General features: G+C 43.8%; 1 protein-coding gene across 1 annotated transcript in view; it reads right to left on the bottom strand.

Moving 5' to 3' along the window:
* Positions 1–425: 425 nt before the first annotated feature.
* The window catches only part of SPMAP2L (sperm microtubule associated protein 2 like), a 59749-nt gene continuing 47623 nt past the window's right edge, over positions 426–12551 (bottom strand). The window contains exon 9 of the mRNA XM_084627168.1: positions 426–991. Coding sequence (XP_084483294.1) covers positions 950–991 — 42 coding nt within the window. The 3' untranslated portion in view covers positions 426–949. The remainder of the gene's footprint in view (positions 992–12551) is intronic.

The following is a 12551-nucleotide window of genomic DNA, read 5'->3' on the forward strand; positions in this document are numbered from 1 at the left end:
ATTTACACCATTTTACACACCCCTGCATTGATTCCAAGTGAGCTCCTCCCCTTCTCATTATTCCCATAGGGCTTGTGGGGACCACCGTAGTTGCCGTTCCATTTCCAGGTACCACGGTAGCTATTACACAGGTGCTGGCCTCCTCGTTGAGCATTTTGCATTCCCATACACATCTTCCCCCCAGGTCAGCCTTTTGAAGCCATCCCCCACCCACATCATGAGGTTTTGTGTTCATTGAAACAACAATGCTAGCAACAAGACAAACACCACAGATAAACAACACAAAACATAGATCATTGGCATTATGGGTTATTCTTCTACTGGCGCCAGCTTGCTTGTAGAGTGTCTGACAAAAAGAAACAATTTCCACTCCCCTGGCGGAGACAGATTATTGCTTAATAATAATACCACTTCCTTTTACAAATCTCCTTGCTAATTGCAGGAAAACAGAAGAATTACCTCCAGGCTCTCCTTATTTTGTTCTATAGTTAGGCTAGTGAATTACCCCACTCACTGGTCATTTATGAAATTCATGAGGTGGTGTACCTCAGTTTCCCCTCTTGTACAACAGACCAGGTTTGCTATAGTTTTTCTGCTGTACCAAGCTTTAAGTTTATTCTCAGATAATAGCGGAGAGACAGCTTCAGATTTTAGCACTGCGCACACACACACCCACCCTCTTAAGGTTAACCTGTCCCCCTTATTTTCAGGCTTGACTTGTTTTTTCCACCTCCCTTTCCTGAGGGCCATAATTTGAGTCTTCTAGTAGCTTGTTTGCTGATCAGATGTATTTATTATTTGCAGGTCCTTTGTTTCTTTGTGCTGCCACTTCCCTTGCCCCATCAGCTAAGTAATTTGCATCCACACAGAGGCTTTTTGGCTTGCTTTTGGATTAGCAGCCCAGAGACTGTCTTAAAAGGGACACATTTCACTTCAACCAGAGTTCTGATTACTTTCCACTTTCATCTCCTGCTCCAAAACACACACAGATCTGAAAAAGAAAGCACAAGTTATTGTGGCTCCTTTTGGAGCCCTAATAGGATTATATTAAGTGCCATGTTTTGTTTGCATTTCTTTTACCCCTTCTCAAATATACACTGCACACGTCCTGGGAAAGTGCACATTCCTTCCATAGTTTAACCTCCATAACATTATATTAGCCATATTAATTCTACACAAGGTGTAACTGCCTCCCCCGTGCCCACAGAGTTTTCATGCACCCCCACCAAAGCGACATTCCGATCCCCCAGAGCCACCCCAAGGCTTAGTGTTCCAAGGCATCATTGCTACCCTTTTCCTTTTCTTTTTCCTGTGCGCACACACAAAGTTCTCTTTTGCCTAACATCCCTTGCACTGCGATTACTCTTTTTTACACAACTGTACCCCAATTACACTCCCATCTTGTACAACTAGAGACAGCCATGGGTAGCCAAGTTAAATTCCAATAGAAACCCCTTACATTCCTTTAGTGATTTTGATTACATTACCTAATAGTTAAATCATTTGATCAGATTATCTCTCTGCCTGCTGCCTGCAGCAGCCCCTTATAGACCATTTCTGGGGGGAAAGGGCCCATTTCCCCTCAGAATAGCTGTAAAGACTTCTGGGGACAGAAGCATAGTGCTGGTAGTAGCCACTCTACCTGACCCCCTTGGATAATTTAATTACCAAGCTTTCAACCTATGTGATTGCACAGAGTCGCACATACAGTTACATTTATATAAATGGGTTTTATCATTAAACAAAAACTTCCTTCTTGTAATACCACAATTGTTACTCTTTAACATCTTCACAACTGTTACCTTTTACCATTTCCACAACTACCAAATGTTTACTTTCCTCCAAAGTTCGTATTATTAATTTTTGCAAAAGCTATTTGTAACTTTTCACTTACTTCTTTAAATCACTTACTCCTACATTTAGTTCTTTAAGATAGTGCAATTTGTATGTAACAACTTAGCCACCAAGTACAATTATTGCCACACAGCTGCCTTAACCTGTGCTGTCTTTACCTTAAGACTATTACAAAATGCAGTAAAACATTTGTCTCCATGGATGCCCATGGATCTTATACTCCAAAAAATTCCAGTGGAATACAGTAGACCTCCATCATGCTTTGTCCAGAAAACCCAAAACCTTTTACATATGTATCCAAAGTACCCTCCATTAAAACTTCAGAAAAACAAAAGTGTGGAAAGGTGGAAGAAGAGGTGGAAAGAAACTAATTAAGCCTGTCAGGTCAGTTTAAAGTACAGGCTACCAGCAGCAAATTAAGTAAACTGAAAAAAGGAAGAAGGAAAAGAAGAAAAGGATACAGTTAACTCTGAGCCAAGATTAGGCTCCCTGGGTTGAAACACTTGGGAACCCTTACTCCCAGGTTTTCATCCTGGCTCTGGGACAAGAGTGGGGGTTAGTATCTGCTCCTGCAAACCCTGCCATTTTTCACTTTGAAACCTACTTTCCTCCCCCCACCCCACTCCCCAAGGGCCAAGTCCCACCTCATGTAATGCTGCCCGTACTTCAAACCTCTCACAAGCAGGCTGAAGTGCCTCCATTCCCTGGACAGCATCTAGTCCCCATGGGCAGGGACCTTCTTCCACTACCCATATACCAAGGAGGGTGGGCTTCTCAGCCACTCCCCATACCACTGGATTCCCTAACACAACCTCCATTTCCTTTTTAATCTCATCCCACGTTCACCCCTGCACCTGGTATGGGACCTGGTTCTTCCTTATCCATTTATCAAAAAAATCCATTACCCCGGCTTGCCAGAACCCGCAACTACCATTTCAAGAGTGCACTATACCCCTCCAAGTAGCTGCGCGGACTATTGGGGTGGGGGACTTACAGGCTGCCACTCACCTACCTGATGCGATGCATCCAAGTCATGGCACCAAGATGTTAGAGAGTTTATTCCTTCACTCTCCCACTTCCCTGGTCCTTCTCGCATGAACAGAGAGCAACAATACCCGAAGTCCAAAGGTGCAAACAATTCCATGTTTATTGGGGTGAACTTCCAGCAAGCTTAAATCCAAATTCTTTTCCTTATTTTTGAATCCCAACTTACTTCCTGTTTGCCCCTAATTTATATAGTAATATTCTCAGCTATACCTTAACCAATCATTTTACTGAAATTTAACTAACCAATCCGAACATATTGTAACATGATTAGGTAACCAATTATATCCCACCACCTTAATTAGTTTACACCCAGCAAAATTAATTATACAGCAGACAGAAACTATCACAGAACCAGACAGAGACCATGCAAATAAACAATAACAAAGTGGGAACTATAATGACAAAACAATACAGAAGTGAGGATTTTACAACGACATCTATAAAGACATAAGGGTTTCCCAGCTGTGTCTATTGATAAGTGAGTTCTTACCAAACAGAAAACTATCAAACTAAATTTGCTTTTACATCCTCTAAGCTCTTCCCTTTCTCTGGAGGAGATAGATTGGATCATCTTTCTAACAGCCCCAGATTGCCTTATTTCAATATGACTAGTTTGGGATGTGACCGTTCGCTTCCCAGCTTATGGCTGCTCCCACTGCTTATCCAAAGGCCTTAGCCTGAGAAGAGGGCCTCAGACTGTCACAGTGAGAGGAGGCCCTTACACCGACAGACAGTGATTTTGATTCTTTCTTTTATACCTCTATAACTAGCTAAGTGATAAGAACAAACCATCCCGATGTGTAGAAAGAATAGTAAATATGGCAGGCGACCAGCTTGGCTTAACAGTGAAATCGTTGCTGATCTTAAACACAAAAAAGAAGCTGACAAGAAGTGGAAAATTGGACAAATGACCAGGGAGGAGTATAAAAATATTGCTCAGGTATGCAGGAATGAAATCAGGAAGGACAAATCACACTTGGAGTTGCAGCTAGCAAGAGATGTTAAAAGAAGGGCTTCTTCAGGTATGTTAGCAGGAAGAAGAAAGCCAAGGAAAGTGTGGGCCCCTTACTGAACGAGGGAGGCAAGCCTAGTGACAGAGGATGTGGAAAAAGCTAATGTACTCAATCCTTTTTTTGCCTCTGTCTTCACGAACAAGGTCAGCTCCCAGACTACTGCACTGGGCAGCACAGCATTGGGAGGAGGTGACCAGCCCCCTGTGGAGAAAAGAGGATCCAGACTATTTAGAAAAGCTGGACAAGCACAAGTCCATGGGGCCAGATGCGCAGTATCCGAGGGTGCTAAAGGAGTTGGTGGATGTGATTGCAGAACCATTGGCCATTATCTTTGAAAACTCATGGTGATCGGGGGAGGTCCCAGAAGACTGGAAAAAGGCTAATGTAGTGCCAATCTTTAAAAAAGGGAAGAAGGAGGATCCTGGGAACTACAGGCCAGTCAGCCTCACCTCAGTCCCTGGAAAAATCATGGAGCAGGTCCTCAAGGAATCAATTCTGAAGCACTTAGAGGAAAGGAAAGTGATCAGGAACAGTCAGCATGGATTCACCAAGGGCAAGTCATGCCTGACTAACCTAATTGCCTTCTGTGATGAGATAACTGGCTCTGTGGATGAAGGGAAAGCAGTGGATGTGTTATTCCTTGACTTTAGCAAAGCTTTTGACATGGTCTCCCACAGTATTCTTACCAGCAAGTTAAAGAAGTATGGGATGGATGAATGGACTATAAGGTGGATAGAGAGCTGGCTATATCATTGGGCTCAACAGGTAGCGATCAATGGCTCCATGTCTAGTTGGCAGCCAGTATGAAGCGGAGTGCCCCAAGGGTCGCTCCTGGGGCCAGTTTTGTTCAATATCTTCATAAATGATCTGGAGGATGGTGTGGATTGCACCCTCAGCAAGTTTGTGGATGACACTAAACTGGGAGGAGAGGTAGATACGCTGGAGGGTAGGGATAGGATACAGAGGGCCCTAGACAAATTGGAGGATTGGGCCAAAAGAAATCTGATGAGGTTCAACAAGGACAAGTGCAGAGTCCTGCACTTAGGACAGAAGAATCCCATGCACCACTACAGACTAGGGACCGAATGGCTCGGCAGCAGTTCTGCAGGAAAGGAGCTAGGGATTACAGTGGACAAGAAGCTGGATTTGAGTCAACAGTGTGCCCTTGTTGCCAAGAACGCTAACGGCATTTGGGGCTCTAAAAGTAGGGGTATTGCCAGCAGATCGAGGGACGTGATCGTTCCCCTCTATTCGACATTGGTGAGGCCTCATCTGGAGTACTGTGTCCAGTTTTGGCCCCACACTACAAGAAGGATGTGGAAAAATTGGAAAGAGTCCAGCGGAGGGCAACAAAAATGATTAGGGGACTGGAACACATGACTTATGAGGAGAGGCTGAGGGAACTGGGATTGTTTAGTCTGCGGAAGAGAAGAATGAGGGGGGATTTGATAACTGCTTTCAACTACCTGAAGGGGGGTTCCAAAGAGGATGGATCTAGACTGTTCTCAGTGGTAGAAGAGGACAAGACAAGGAGTAATGGTCTCGAGTTGCAGTGGGGGAGGTTTAGGTTGGATATTAGGAAAAACTTTTTCACTAGGAGGGTGGTGAAACACTGGAATGCGTTACCTGGGGAGGTGGTGGAATCTCCCTCCTTAGAGGTTTTCAAGGTCAGGCTTGACAAAGCCCTGGCTGGGATGATTTAATTGGGGATTGGTCCTGCTTTTGAGCAGGGGGTTGGACTAGATGACCTCCTGAGGTCCCTTCCAACCCTGATATTCTATGATAAGCCCTGGCTGGGATGATTTAGTTGGGGATTGGTCCTGCTTTGAGCAAGGGGTCGGACTAGATGACCTCCTGAGGTCCTTTCCAACCCTGATACTCTATGATTCTATGAATACACCTAAATTCTTAAAGTATAGGCCTTTTCAGACAGGCTTCAATATCTATAGCCTAACACATCTCTTCCTGGGTCTGGGTTTACCACTGGAGTTTACTCTACTCCCTCTGGATACTTTACCCCTCCTAGCCTCTTTCCAGACTCCTTATTCCAGGACAGGGTCTGAGAGCTTACTCTCCCCCGTACCTCTTCCTTGTCCCTGATGAGACCTCCACCCAGGGAGTGACTGAAGATTCGATTCGATCCAGTCCAATCAATCCAATCCCAGGGAGTGATTGAAGATTCCTTCTCCTGAAGCCCCTTTCTACTCTCAGCTTCCTAGTTTCATAGTGCTGTCCCAGTCCTTCCCCAGCTGGGCTTTATTCTCAATTAACCTCCTTCTCTCAGGTGATGCCAGATGACCTAATTGGCCTCTCAGCGCCTTCTTAACCCTATCAAGGCTGGTGTGGGGTGCACAATCCATCACTGTCAGGTTTATGCTTTTCCTCAGGAAAGTTGGGGGCAGACCTCCAGCAGTAGATTTATTGTGTTGTTGTTAAGCAGCAGCAACTAAATTAGAGTCATTGCCTCATTCTGGGTATGTGTGGAGAGCTCCAGCTGGAACTACCCCTTGGTGTTCCATAGAGCTGGCCACACTATGATACTCAACTAGAGATACACATAATATTAATTAAAAAATACAGATATCTCCACGTTTTTCAAACCTTTGCAGAATACACAGCTTGAATCAAGCTTTTCTGGTATGAGTAAGAGTCAAGTTTCTTGTGAGTCTCACAAACAATGGCCCAGCTTACGATGCCAGAAGTGCCATATAAACCTCTGACATGAAATCTCACATGCATTCACAAACACATTTATCAAAGCATGAGTTCCCCAAGCATGGCTGTAGAGGTAATTTATGAAGTGTGTGTTCTGTATGAGGTTTCTTTGTGGGCCCAGCACTCACACCGGAAATTCCCCTAACCTAGCAACTATCTGTAGAAACCACAGGGTGTCCCATCAGAATTCACTGTTGGCAAAAGGGCTGGCCAACTTCTGCCTCCAAAAATGCAAAGTGGGTAAATGCTGGTATCTACAATCCACTACTGCAGCTCTGATTCCCATCACAGAACAGCTGTGTGTTTGGGCCACGCCTAGCAGACTTGCCCTGAACAGGCTAAGTCCTAGAGGCAGTGTTTAGGATACTTATGCACATGTTTCATAGTTGTATTGCAAGAGCACCCAACTGAGTTGTAATTAAAGAGTCAGAATTCTAAGCTATACGCTCCCATCTATAACCATTCTGGCATCTCCAGTGGGTGTATCAGGGACAAATGACTTGCATATGTCACCACCAGCCAGTAGTTCTTATGGCTTCTTTGCTTGGTCTCTAGTTAGTACCCAAAAATCTTCCCATTCACCTTGGACTTGCAGGCCATATTACCCAAAGCTTCCTGGTAACTAGCCTGAGGCCAGCAGAGAAATGTGAAACATACACACTTCTCTGCTCCTTGGAATGAGACCTGGCAAAATGGACTAGATCATAGTGATGAGGGATAGAAAACACCTTTCAGAACACTGAGTCTTTCCCTAGGCCAGGCCTGGCAAGATATTAGGGTCATGGGTTCGCAGGGCTGAAGGCACCCTCCTTCATATAAATACAAACATTAGTTGCTCTTCATAGTCTGCTAAATAACTTTTGTTGACAGGTGCATATGAATGCAATATGAAAACATACAGCATCAGCAGACAGCACCACACTGACAGGTCTGAGCAAAGTCTTGGCTCTGAGAGTTGATGGCTCAGGCCTCATGTAGCTTGGATTGCTTGCACAAGGGGCTATAGAATCATAGACAATCAGGGTTGGAAGAGACCTCAGGAAGTCATGTAGTCCAACCCCCTGCTCAAAGCAGGATCAACACCAACTAAATCATCCCAGCCAGGGATTTGTCAAGCCTGATCTTAAAAACCTCTAAGGAAGGAGATTCCACCACCTCCCTAGGTAACCCATTCCAGTGCTTCACCACCCTCCTAGTGAAAAAGTTTTTCCTAGCATCCTAAACCTCCCCCATTGAAACTTGAGACCATTATTCGTTGTTCGGTCATCTGCTACCACTGAGAACAGTCTAGATCCATCCACTTTGGAACCTCCCTTTAGGTAGTTGAAGGCTGCTATCAAATACCCCCTCACTTTTTTCTTCTGCAGACTAAATAACCCCAGTTCCCTCAGCCTCTCCTCATAAGTCATGTGACCCAGGCCCCTAATCATTTTTGTTGCCCTCCGCTGGACTCTCACCAATTTGTACACATCCTTTCTGTAGTGGGGGCCCCAAAACTGGACACAGTACTCCAGATGAGGCCACACGAGTGCTTAATAGAGGGGAATAATCACTTCCCTCGATCTGCTGGCAATGCTACTACTAATGCAGCCCAATATGCCATTAGCCTTCTTGGCAACAAGGGCACATTGTTGACTCATATCCAGCTTCTTGTCCACTGTAATCCCCAGGTCCTTTTCTGTAGAACTGACGGTTAGTCAGTCAGTCCCCAGACTGTAGCGGTGCATGGGATTCTTCTGTCCTAAGTGCAAGACTCTGCACTTGCCCTTGTTGAACCTCATTAGATTGCTTTTGGCCCAGTCCTCCAATTTGTCTATGTCACTCTGGACCCTGTTCTCACCCTCCAGCGTATCTACCTCTTCCCCCAGCGTAGTGTCATCCGCAAATTTGCTGAGGGTGCTTAAGAACATAACAATAGCCAGACTGGATCAGACCAATGGTCCATCTAGCCTAGTATCCTGTCTTCTGACACTGCCAGGTGCTTCCAAGAGAATGAACAGAACATGGAAATTGGAAGTGACCCATTCCCTGTTGTCTAGTCCAGCTTCTGGTAGTTGGAGGTTTAGGGATATCTGGAGCATTGGGTTTTATCCCTGACCATCTTGGCTAATAGCCATTGATGGGCCTATCTTCCATGAACTTATCTAATTCTTTTTTGAACCCAGTTATAATTTTGGCCTTCACAGGATCCCCTGGCAATGAGTTCCACAGGTTGACTGTGCGCTGTGTGAAAAAATGGGTGTCCCCTAGTTCTTGTGTTAGGTGAAGTAATAAACAATAAGTCCTTATTCACTTTCTCCAAGCCATTCCTGATTTCATAGACCCCCTATCATATTCCCCCCTTGGCTGTTTCTTTTCTAAGATGAACCGTCCCAGTCTTTTTAATCTCTCCACATGTGGAAGCTGTTCCATACTCCTAATAATTTTTGTTGCATTTCTCTACACCTTTTCAGATTTTTGAGATGGGGGAATCATAGAATATCAGGATTGGAAGGGACCTCAGGAGGTCATCTAGTCCAACCCCCTGCTCAAAGCAGGACCCATCCCCAATTTTTGCCCCACATCCCTAAATGGCCCCCTCAAGGATTGAACTCACAACCCTGGGTTTAGCAGGCCAATGCTCAAACCACTGAGCTATCCCTCCCTGCAGAAACAGAACCAGCACTGCACATAGTATTCAAGGTGTGGGTGTACCATGGATTTATTTTGTGGCTTTATGATATTTTCTATTTTATTATTTATCCCTTTCCTAATGGTTCCTAACAGTCTGTTAGCTTTTTTGACTGCCGCTACAAATTGAGCAATGGTTTGCAGAGAACTATCCAGTGACTCCAAGATCTCTTTCTTGAGTGGTAACAGCTAATTTAGACCCCATCATTTTGTATGTACAGTTGGGATTATCAAAAAGAAAAGGAGTACTTGTGGCACCTATGTGGATAAATTGGAGAGAGTCCAGCGAAGGGCAACAAAAATGATTAGGGGACTGGAACACATGAGTTATGAGGAGAGGCTGAGGGAGCTGGGATTGTTTAGCCTGCAGAAGAGAAGAATGAGGGGGGATTTGATAGCTGCTTTCAACTACCTGAAAGGGGGTTCCAAAGAGGATGGCTCTAGACTGTTCTCAATGGTAGCAGATGACAGAACGAGGAGTAATGGTCTCAAGTTGCAGTGGGGGAGGTTTAGATTGGATATTAGGAAAAACTTTTTCACTAAGAGGGTGGTGAAACACTGGAATGCGTTACCTAGGGAGGTGGTAGAATCTCCTTCCTTAGAGGTTTTTAAGGTCAGGCTTGACAAAGCCCTGGCTGGGATGATTTAACTGGGAATTGGTCCTGCTTTGAGCAGGGGGTTGGACTAGATGACCTTCTGGGGTCCCTTCCAACCCTGATATTCTATGATTCTATGATTCACCTTAGAGACTAACCAATTTATTTGAGCATGAGCTTTCGTGAGCTACAGCTCACTTCATCAGATGCATGCCGTGGAAACTGCAGCAGACTTTATATATACACAGAGAATATGAAAAAATACCTCCTCCCACCCCATTGTCCAGCTGGTAATAGCTTATCTAAAGTGATCATCAGGTGGGCCATTTCCAGCACAAAACCTGGATTTGTGCTGGAAATGGCCCACCTGATGATCACTTTAGATAAGCTGTTACCAGCTGGACAATGGGGTGGGAGGAGGTATTTTTTCATATTCTCTGTGTATATATAAAGTCTGCTGCAGTTTCCACGGCATGCATCTGATGAAGTGAGCTGTAGCTCACGAAAGCTCATGCTCAAATAAATTGGTTAGTCTCTAAGGTGCCACAAGTACTCCTTTTCTTTTTGCGAATACAGACTAACACGGCTGTTACTCTGAAATCAGTTGGGATTATGTTTTCCAATGTGCATTACTTTGAACTTATCAACATTGAATTTCATCTACCATTCTGTCACCCAGTCCCTCAGTTTTGTGAGACTCCTTTGTAACTCTTCACAGTCTGTTTTGGACTTAACTATCATGAGTAATTCTTTATCATTTGCAAACTTTGCCACTTCACTTTTCATCCCCTTTTTTGGATCATTTATGAATATGTTGAATAGTATTGGTCCCAAGATAGATCCTTGGAGAACCCCATTATTTCTTTCTCTCTCCATTGTGAAAACTGATAATTTATTCCTACCTTTTGTTTCCTATCTTTTAATCAGTTACTGATCCAAGAGAGGACCTTCTCTCTTATCCCATGGCTGCTTACTTTTTTTAAGAGCCTTTTGTGTGTGACCTTGTCAAAGACTCTTCCTCAATATATCATGTCCATCTATGAGTCTGATAATTCTGTTCTTTCTATCCATAGAGCTTCTATGGGACAGTTTGGTTTATTTAACATTTTTACTTTGACTATTTGACTCGATGCTTTCTGTTACTAAGTGTGCCAGTGTGCCCATCCCGCACAAGCACAAACTCCTCTGTCATTCTGATATATTTTGTACCCTGGTGTTACCATGTCCTACTGATTATCATCATTCCACCAAGTTTCTGTTATATCAACATCCTCATTTATTGCCAGGACGCTAATTCACTCTAGTATTTAGACTTCTAACATTTGTATATAAGCACTTGTACATTTTGTCAATATTCAGTTGCTTTCCTTCACATCTTATATTTAAATGGGACTCTTTTACATTTGACTGTTCCTCACTAGCTTCTACCTGTACTTTATTAGCTTCTTTCCTATCCTCTTTACTAGTACCCCCTTTAATAACTGCATCACTAAGGGGTGCTATTATCAATGGCTATTAGCCAGGATGGGCAGGGATGGTGTCCCTAGCCTCTGTTTGCCAGAAGCTGGGAATGGGCAACAGGGGATGGATCACTTGATGATTACCTGTTCTGTTCATTCCCTGTGGGGCACCTGGCATTGGCCACTGTCGGAAGGCAGGATACTGGGCTAGGTGATAACATGATTTTGGTAATTAATTGATCTTTAAATATTCATGGTAAATAGGCCCAATGGCCTGTGATGGGATGTTAGATGGGGTGGGATCTGAGTTACTACAGAAAATTCTTTCCCGGGTATCTGGCTGGTGAATCTTGCCCATATGCTCAGGGTTTAGCTGATCGCCATATTTGGGGTTGGGAAGGAATTTTCCTCCAGGGCAGATTGGAAGAGGCCCTGGCGGTCTTTCGCATTCCTCTGTAGCATGGGGCATGGGTCACTTGCTGGAGGATTCTCTGCTCCTTGAAGTCATTAAACCACGATCTGAGGACTTCAATAGCTCAGACATAGGTGAGAGGTTTTTCGCAGGAGTGGCTGGGTGAGATTCTGTTGCCTGCGTTGTGCAGGAGGTCAGACTAGATGATCATAATGGTCCCTTCTGACCTTAGTATCTATGAATCTATGGACCTTTGGTCTGACCCAGTATAGCCGTTATTATGTTCCCTACATGTGTGCTCCTCCACACCTATCAGCATTCCATATGGGATTTTGAGTCCATGAAGCAAAGAACAGATTACACTTGAGCATATACGCATCCCTTTCACCTGTTACAGTAGCAATATATGAATAATAGTCTTCATTTACAAAGTAATCCAAGTGTAAGTATAGAGCTGGTTGAATAACTGATTTTTCAGTTCAGTGGCCAAACTGAAAAAAAAACAGAAAAATGTTTTGTTTCGGGTCAACCCAAAATGACAATTTCTCACCCTAAAAGAAAAAAAAATATTTTTTTTTGTTTCGGGTCAAACAAAACATTTAGTTCAACTCAGAATAGAATGTTTCATTTCATTTTGGGAGTTTTTTATACTTTGGGGGGAAATTAGCTAAATGTAGCTAAATTTTTAAGCAAATCATCATTTTGAAACAAAAAATCAAAATGTTTCACTTCAGCATTTTCAGAATATTTTTTCCTTTTTTTTCCAGCCAAAACTATTCACTGA

This window comes from Lepidochelys olivacea, assembly GCF_965140295.1.
Source record: "Lepidochelys olivacea isolate rLepOli2 genome assembly, chromosome: 4".
Classification (NCBI taxonomy): Eukaryota; Metazoa; Chordata; order Testudines; family Cheloniidae; genus Lepidochelys; species Lepidochelys olivacea.